General features: G+C 32.4%; 1 protein-coding gene across 1 annotated transcript in view; it reads right to left on the bottom strand.

Moving 5' to 3' along the window:
- Positions 1-287: 287 nt before the first annotated feature.
- LOC140448811 (uncharacterized) overlaps positions 288-10058 on the bottom strand; it is a 46774-nt gene continuing 37003 nt past the window's right edge. The window contains exons 4-6 of the mRNA XM_072541929.1: positions 3624-5589; positions 1812-3332; positions 288-443 (exon numbers count right to left, since the gene is read on the bottom strand). Coding sequence (XP_072398030.1) covers positions 288-443; positions 1812-3332; positions 3624-5589 — 3643 coding nt within the window. The remainder of the gene's footprint in view (positions 444-1811; positions 3333-3623; positions 5590-10058) is intronic.

Raw genomic sequence — 10058 nt, 5'->3', positions numbered from 1 at the left:
TTCAGAAGTATTGTGGACTGTATTCCTTGTATATAAAAAATATTTTATTCTGACTTTAACACCTTTATTACAATAATTTTATAAGAACTTAAAATTAACAAAAACCCAAAAAAGAATGTCTTATTTCTCCTTGACAGCTACGCGCCGTCGTTGTCGCTAGTATTCGATGCATGCGCCCTGTGGTCCGTGCAGGGACGGCTCTTGCACTGTTGACTGCTGAACATGCCGCCCCCCTTGAAAGGCTTAAGTGATGCCTTTCAAACAACGCTTCTTGTAAACCATAACCATTATTGTTCATCCATTGGCAGGACGGCTAACTTTACACAAGGCCTTTTGAATTCACCTTTAGAAGTACGCACAGTCACAACCCGCACAACATTATCTGTCCCAGCATGTAGTTGCAATATTCTACCCAATTCCCATTTAGTAGGAGGAAGACCATCCTCTTGAATAATAACCAATGATCCAATTTTCACGTTGTCAGCTGCTGTTCTTCATTTGGTTCGCTGCTGAAGTGAAGAGAGGTACTCACGTGACCAGCGTACCCAAAAACTCTGAATTATCTGAGTCAGGTGATGATACCGTTTCAACTTATTCGGATTTATTTCAGTTAGCTCTTCTTGTGGCAGTGCTACAAGTGGTGCTCCAATTAGAAAATGTCCAGGGGTGAGTACACCAAGGTCTTCTGGACTTTCCGACAGAGGTAATAAAGGACGGGAATTTAGGAGAGACTCAATTTGCGTCAACAAAGTATACATTTCGTCATATGTAAATTTATTATTACACATTACCCTTCGTATATGAAACTTTACCGATTTTACAGTTGATTCCCAGATGCCACCAAAATGTGGTGAGTGAGCTGGAATAAAATGCCAATGAATCTTATGTTCCGAAAAATAATCTAAAAAATTTGATTTTACCGTTGCATCATTCATACATGAATATAACTCCTGCAAATGATTATTTGCCCCAACGAAGTTAGTTCCATTATCAGAATACATATTTTTACATAGACCTCTTCTAGCAATGAAACGTTTAAATGAATTTAAGAATGAATTAGTACTTAAATCATATACAAGTTCAATATGTGTCGCCCTTGTTGTAAAACATGTAAAAATACATATATAGCATTTAACTACTTTACAATTCCGTAAATAGCTTGTTTTCAATTCAAAGGGACCCCCATAATCTACACCACAATTATAAAATGGCCTTGTAGGCAGAAGTCTAGATTTAGGTAAATCTCCCATAAGAGGTACAAGCAATGTAGGTTTGACACGAAAGCAAGTAACACATTTATGCAGAATGTGCCTAACCGTGCTACGTCCAGATAATAACCAAAATTTTAAACGAATTATTGATAGCAATGCTTGTGGACCTGCATGCAAGTATTTATGATGATACGATATCACTATAAGTTTAGTTAATACATGACCGTTCGGGAGTATGATTGGATGCTTCTGGTCAAAAGACAATTCTGACTTTTGAAGACGTCCACCAACTCGTAATAGTCCTGTATCATCAAGAAAAGGATTTAATGATAAGATTTTACTCGATTTATGTATTGGTTTTGATTTTTTTATTGTTTGTATTTCCTGATGAAATACTTCATTTTGTGCCATATATACCAAACAGAAAAAACTTCTTTCTTTTTCATCTACAGTAAAAGGACCCGTCGTCTTATTATTAGATGATTTACAATTGGTGACAAACCGAAGTATATATGCAAAAACACGCTGCAATTTAGCTAAGCTGGAAAAACGGTTCCAAATTTCAGCAAATTGCACAGTTGATATAAATGTTTGAATTACCTTCTGGTCAGGTATGATAGAAATGTGTGAATTTGACAAAGCCTTAGTAGGCCAAGACAATTTATGAGAAGCTAACCATGGTGGCCCATTCCACCACAATTTTGAAGTGTTTAATAACTTTGGTTCATATCCGCGCGTAATTATGTCGGCTGGGTTATCATGCGAGTCAACATGATGCCAGCTATATCCATTAGAAAGCCTTTGTATTTCCGACACCCTATATCCAACGAAGGTTTTCCATTGTGACGGTTCGCCCAAAATCCAATGAAGAGTTATCATTGAATCAGACCAAAAATGTACCTCATCAAAGCTAACACCTATTGTTGCGATAACCGCCGATGCCAATTTGGCAGCCAATAAAGCACCACACAATTCCAATCTAGGCAAAGATATTGTTTTTAAGGGTGCTACCCTTGATTTCGCACATAATAAATGAACTAAGCAAGAACCACCTTGATCCAGTGACCGAATGTAGAGTGCTGCTCCATAAGCAGACTCTGAAGCGTCACTGAAACAATGTAATTGTCTATTAATTGGATTAGAACACAAAACTTGCCTGCTAATGTGAGTTTTCTCCAAATCTGCAATTGATTCCCTAAACTGGTTCCAAGCTGTGTGTAAATCTAAAGGTAAAGACTCATCCCAATTTAATTTTAATTGCCATAGTGATTGCATTATTAATTTAGCTTTAATTATAACTGGCCCTACTAGTCCAAGAGGATCAAATATCTGTGAAACTAAAGACAGAACTGTTCTTTTGCTAACCTTTGTGTAATTAGAAAAATTGATTTTATATTGAAGCGAATCTATCTTTGAGTTCCAATAAAGCCCTAATGTTTTTGTTGTAACATCATCTGCAAGATAATGTTCAATGTCTCCCTTTATTTGAATATCCTCATCAAAAATTTCAGGTTTGTTTGATACCCATTTTCTAAGTGAAAATCCTGCTGTGCACAAAATATTATTTAATTCATCCTTTAATGATTTTACTTCTTCAATTGAACTCCCTCCTGTAAGCAAATCATCAACATAAAAATCCTTTAAAATCACCTGGGAAGCTAGAGGCAGGTTCAATTGATTCTCATGAGCTAATTGTTGTAAGCTTCTTATAGCCAAAAATGCTGCTGGAGCGGTCCCATATGTTAGCGTTTTCAGCTTGTATGTCTCAATTGGTTGCTCATCCGAAAACCTCCATAATATTTGTTGTAGTTTTTGCTGAGTTTTGCAAACAAAAACCTGTCGATACATCTTTTCGATGTCTGAAGCTATAACTACATTATGTTTTCGAAAACGAAGAAGAATGCACATTAAATCATCTTGTAATTTTGGTCCGACCATTAGAACATCATTTAATGACAAACCACTGTCAGTTCTAGCTGACCCATCAAACACTACCCTTAATTTTGTAGTTAAAGACGTTTCCTTTAAAACTCCATGATGTGGAAGATAGTAGTTGGGTGTTTCTGAATTGAAGTCAGTTTTATCTTCAACCTTTGACATGTGACCCAACTGGATATATTCCTGCATAAACTCATGGTATTTAATTTTCATTTCCAAATTTTTATTTAATTTATTTTCCAATAATTCAAATCTTTTTAGTGCATTACTATAAGAATCTCCTAAGTCAGAAATGTTTGACCTTGTTGGTAATTTAACAACAAAATGACCGTTTTCATTTTTAATCCTGCTAGCTTCAAACAACTCTTGACAATAAATGTCCTCCTTGGACATAACCTTTTTTGCACCAAATTCTTCTATTAACCAAAATTTTTCAATTTGGTTTTCCAAAACATTAGACGAAAAATTACATACCACTGAATTGTTGCTAACCTTAATTGATTGACTAACTGGCCCTGAAATAACCCATCCCAACTTAGTTTTTTGGAGAATTGGTTGATCTTTGCCAAGTTTTATCTGACCCACACATAATAATTGCCAAAAAACTGATGCTCCCAGTAATACATCAATTTGTTTTGAAACCCCAAATGTTTCATCTGCAAGTACAATGTTTTTAGGAATATTTATAAAATCCAAGTTTAAATCCAAAGTTGGTAAATTGTCAGAAATTTTATCAATTACCAATAAAAATGCATTTGTTTGATAATTGCTAAACTTTGATAAAAGTGTCCCATTTAATGCCTGAGAAATGTTTGTTATACCTTGACCTAAACCTTTAACCGGAATGTGTACCTTATCTGCCCGTAATTGTAATTTTTCAAAAAATGAACGTGATATAAAATTTGACTGTGAACCTGAGTCCAATAAAACTCTACATTCATGCAAAATTCCATATTTGTCTTGCATATATACTAAGGCCGTTGAAAGTAAAATATCAGTTTTTAATCTGTATGATATACCTTGCTTAGAATGATTTAAAAAATTAATTGAATCCTGACCTATATCACCCGAATGTGATTCTAAAAAACATGTCTGACCTATATCACCCGAATGTGATTCCAAAAAACCTGTCTGACCCAAAAAGTTTAATTGAGATGTACCTTCCATTGTATTATTATGGAATGCACCTTGTCCCTGAATATATACTTCCTTTCCCTGATTAGATATGCCATTTCCCTGTGTGTGTGTTTCTTTCTGGGTAGATATACCACAAATTTGTGATTCAACCTTTGATCCGTTGAGTTGAGTTGCATTTGTTTGTAAATGAGAATTGTTTATAAATTTACCATCCATATGTAAAAGAGTATTGTGTCGTTTTCCACAAAGTTTACAACCTCCCCATGTACAATGTTGTACTAAGTGTCCATCCTTTAGACAGTTCCAACATGCTTTTGATTTTGTTACCTCTTGTCTTCTAGCTGACACTGATAAATTATGAAATTTTTTACATGAATAAAAATAGTGCGGTAAATTACAAAGTGCACATTGTTTGGACGTTGCAATGAATGACTTTGATAATGTCATTTTTTGCACCCTTTTTTTTGTTTCCTTTGATATTTGCTCTATATCTTGTTTATCCCTTTCTGAATTTTGTAAGTGTTGTACTTTATGATCTATAAATGCTAAGAATTCCTGTATCGTAGAAAATTCGTTAACTGGACCCTTTTCTTGCCATTCCTTATTTGTGTAATAATCAAGCTTTTTCTCTATGGTACAAAGTAAAAGAACATCCCAATGTTCAACTGGATAACCTAACATACCTAGTGACTTTAAATTTCTTTTTATACAACCTGACAATTTCTTTAATTCTAAACTATTTACCTGAGTTATTTTTGGATATTCATATATAGCTTCAATATGACCACGTGCAATAAGTTTTTTCTTTTCATATGTTTCAGATAAAAGTTGCCATGCAATAGTAAAATTTTTGCTAGTAGTTTTTAGCTGCTCCAGTTCATCCTGGGCATCCCCTATCAAAGCCCTTTTTAAATAGTGAAGCTTGTCAACATCATTTAAATCAGAATTTTCTATGACCATACTAGTAAAACTATCTCTAAATTCTAACCAATGTTGATAACAACCATTAAAAGTTGGAACCTCCAGTGGTGGTAACCGTACATTTTTTAAGCTATTTCGATCTAAACTAGTATTGTGACCTGAGTTTGCTATAGTCTCGTTTAAATTAACTTCATTCTTTAATATAATTTCTGCAGAGGCTATTAGTTTAAAATATGCATCCTGAAAATCTAACCTTTCTTGTAATTGTTCCTCTGATGTGTCTAATAAGTCAATTTCACTTTGTATTTGATCAAAATCATTCCACCATTCTTTGCATTTGTCAACCCTAACTTGTAATTCTACTATTTTATCGTGAGTAAAACTGCTTATAAATGAATCAAATTTTGTAATTTGTGCCTTAAAGATACCACGCTTTCTTTTTAAAACTGTTAACTGATCCATTGCATCGACTATGTATAATATTAATAAAGTTTAAAGCTTGTTATTAATAAATCCTAACAAACCGAAATTATAATAACCTTGTGACACAAATTAATATCTCTCTTATTCCAGGATAGGTATTATAGGAATGAAAAAATGTGTACTCACCACATACCATGCCATATAAACTTTTTCACTTGCCGATAAAAAATACACTAACTTGTTGCTTGTTGATAAAATCCGTTCGAATGACCATGAATAATGTTTTTATTTCTGAGCCTTCAGAAGTATTGTGGACTGTATTCCTTGTATATAAAAAATATTTTATTCTGACTTTAACACCTTTATTACAATAATTTTATAAGAACTTAAAATTAACAAAAACCCAAAAAAGAATGTCTTATTTCTCCTTGACAGCTACGCGCCGTCGTTGTCGCTAGTATTCGATGCATGCGCCCTGTGGTCCGTGCAGGGACGGCTCTTGCACTGTTGACTGCTGAACACCCTGTATAAGAACATTCCTTGTATAGGCATCAATTTATTTTCCCCACCGGAGACCTGAGGAAACATAGTAAATTAAAGTATGCAAAACCGGTCGTCTGTGGTAGAATATATTGATTGTGACCAAGACCTTTTTATTTATTAAAGGAAAAGACCAATATGTTTTTGTACATACTTATGACTAGACTTCGGCAAATATGCAAATAAAAATGTAGAAAATATGCGCATAAATATGCACGTGTTTACCCGAAAATATGCAAATATTTTACAAAATATGCATACAAATAAATAAAAAAATCGTAAAATAGTAACAATTTTATTTAAAAAAAAGTGTACATAACTAAATATTTCCTACTATTCATTAAGATTTACATTTATTTTAAGTAACTACATCATTTTTAAGTATGAATAAACTTATTTAGAATTATGGTAACAATAAATGACCAAGTGGTGTTTAATATTTTCTAACAAAAACTTGTGGCTTCTGTCTGAGTACATATATTTATATATGGAAAAACTTCGTTCAACATCAACTGATGTAACGGGAGCATTTTTCAAACTAACCAAAACATTTGGTTCTAAATTAATTGTTTCCGAAATATTTCCAGCTAGAACACTGACTACTTCAGAAAGAATATGGTAACCTTTATTTTTTTCCATAGTAGCTTCAAATTTTTTTAAAACATCTTTTCCAATATTACCTCTAACGTTCCGACAACATGACGCAAATTCTTTTATTAATGCTGTACTTTCGAACAATGACAGTTTTGGTGATTCTAACTGAGTAATTGTTTTTTGAACAAAACTAAAATTTGATTTTATAAATGAAAGTTCTTGTTGAAGCAAGTTACTCTGAAAAGTTTGTTTAGAATCCAAAAGAGATTGGGAACTTTCATCTGTTAACGTATCAATTATGTTCTTTATTTTAACAAAATGATCTGCATACAAATTAGCTGCTTCTAACCATGTTCCCCATCGCGTTAAAATAGGTTGTGGTGGAAGAAGAATGTTAGGTAGCATTTCTTTATAAAGTTGAATTCTTATAGGAGATTTAAGAAATACTTTTGACACTGGATATCATGGTATTTACAAGAGGACTGCTTTCACCATATAAGGAGCAGCATCCGATAAAATAAGCAGTAATTTATTAGAAGGAATAGTTGTCGGAAGAAACAAAGTTGCTAAATGTTTCTTGTATAAAACGCGAAATTGTTAAAGCATTTGTTTTCTCAAGTTGCTGGCATGAAATAAGATAAGATTTTGGTAAGGTATCTTCTTTAAGAACACCAATCAATAAATGAGCAATATACTTTCCTGAAGAATCAGTCGTTTCGTCTACAGATATGTAAAAATAATTATCTGCAATTTCTTCCTTAATATTAATTAACACCGACGAGTATAGCCCGTTCACATATTTCTTCTTAGAGACCGATCACTTGGAACATTAAGTTTGCAATATTTTTTTAGAAACGAACTAAAATTTACATTTGCTAATTTTGAAAGCGGTATGTTTGCAGACACTAATGCGCGACACAAGTCTTCATTAAAAGTTTCTTGCTCATCTAATTTTTTTGAAGTAGATTGGAAACATTTAGCCATTGAAGTTTGATGTTTTCCTCCTATTTTTCCTTTTTTTGCAATGTGTGAAGAAGTTCTCACATGTTGGTCTATCTGAAATTTCTTCTCACATGCTATCTATAAATAAAAATAAAAACCTTTATTTTAACCCAACCTTTAAAATATACAAATATACAAGGTGTTTTTGGTTAATCAAATAACTGGTTTGGAAAAAAAAAACACTCGCTAAGTGTTTTAAATGCAGTATTAATCCACAAATTAGTTTTTGTTACTAACCATTAGTACATCATATAACTTTTTAAAATTCAACAAAAGTTTTTTTTTTGTTAATTCAATTACAATTAAAATAATTGTGTTTTAGAATAGCTGACTTCATAAAAAAAAGTAAAGGTGAAAAATTTTTCTAAATACACACCATTGTATTGTACCATGGACAATTTTTTCTCACTAAAGGAAGCTATTTTTCATTTAAAAACAACCTACGAGTACTAAATTTCAAGTAAATACGTTTATTGGTTTTAAAGTTATTGTTGTTATTAACTAAAAGAATTTAATTTTTTTTAATTTTAACACCCTGTACCTCGAAAATTAAATAAGTTTGACCCCTCATTAACTATATCGTTTTGTTCAATTTTTCGAGAAGTATCTACAGTCAAACGTTGTAAGTGTCATTTGGAAACACCCTGTATGTATGAAATATTAGATATTTAATAGAAAATATTAGATACTTACAATTTTGCCACAGACTGAACAGTAGATTTTTCCCATATCCATAGACAGCTCTTTATAAGGTTTAATCCAAAAAATCCAAAATCACAATCTTCCTTTTTGTTACGCACAACGAGTGTTTACGCTTTGAATATCAAAACAAAAATGATTTACAAATCTGAGCATCAAATTAGAAATGTTTAGGTACCTAATTCAATAAACTGGGAGATTTTGGAAAATCCCTAAATTAGGAACAAAACTATTAGCCGTTTACCTGCTGTTAAGATACAATAAATTGTAGATAGATTTGGGGATTAGATCATAAAATGCAAATGAGCGAACCCTTAGCGATTATCCAATAACTGAATGCCTCAGTGACCGAGACTTTCTAAGAATGTTGAGGGCTACTTAAATTGATCTTCTTTGAAATTGTAAATGATTTTTACCTGTAGAGATTACGTACTTAGATCATTTCTTGATTAAAATGACTACAAAATTTTATACAAGAATTGAAATAAATTGGTATGTTTAAAAATTTTCAAATACAGTATAAAAATCTGAACTTTTATGCACTTTATGCAAACTTTTATACAAATATGCCAAAATATGAAATATTTGCATAAAATATGCACAATATGCAAAATATGCAATATGCATATTTGCCAAAGTCTACTTATGACAAATCGAAAGATGGAAAGGGAAAATATTTTTTAAGTGTGTAAAACATTTTAATTCTTAGCTGAGCGCTTTCGGCTTACAAAGTCATCTTCGGAAATGGTCAAATATTAATCCTTAATATCCTGAATTATTATATTTTTGAAAAATGATATATTTTATGGTAATTTATTGTTCGTATAAGTTCTCTTCTCGAGTTTCTGAGCTTATTTTCAAAAAAAAGTTAACAAAAAAAGTTATTAGCTGTGACATATATGTCACTCTAGGACATACAATGAGCAAAGTAAGAAAAAATGCGAAAGTTTTGTTAAATTCTATATAAAACAAATAATATGTTTTACATAGGTTACTATAGAGAATTATCATGTACGAAACTGCTCATTACAATTAATGCACAATCCCAAATCACACTTTCTACATATGGTTCTAACAACAGAAGTGTAATTTTAAAATGCACACCGTCGTCTTTTCTTGTTTGGAATATACATCAAGATGTGATCTTGTCTGTCAAATCTGACGGTGTCGCTGGTTCGACTACCGAAACTGCTTAAAATTGAAGGTTTTGGTCGACCTACACCTTTATCTTCTTTGACCTTCTACACCATACTTCATAAGATATGACGTGGCTATATCTCTGCGAAAATCGATTTGTTTTATAGAATTGCTGGTCTTTTTATAAATATGCCAAGCATTTTCCAGTGATGCATCTAGTAACCATAAGCCAATAATGGCCACCACCATTTTTTGGATCTAATACCAATCTTGCACCTTCCTATATTTTGATCCATCAAGTCCGTCCCTCCCATCAATGAGTTATATTTCCCTATGAGACACGGACGAGGTACTTGAATAATTTTCTTCTCTTTCTGAGAAAACCTTTTTACGTGTGTCATGGGTTGAATGCCATAAGAGGTAGACGCAGCAGTAACAATATTATTGTCGGACCAA

This window comes from Diabrotica undecimpunctata, chromosome 8, assembly GCF_040954645.1.
Source record: "Diabrotica undecimpunctata isolate CICGRU chromosome 8, icDiaUnde3, whole genome shotgun sequence".
Classification (NCBI taxonomy): Eukaryota; Metazoa; Arthropoda; class Insecta; order Coleoptera; family Chrysomelidae; genus Diabrotica; species Diabrotica undecimpunctata.
Note: the sequence above shows the minus strand (reverse complement) of the source record. Positions and strands in the feature narration are given on the sequence as shown.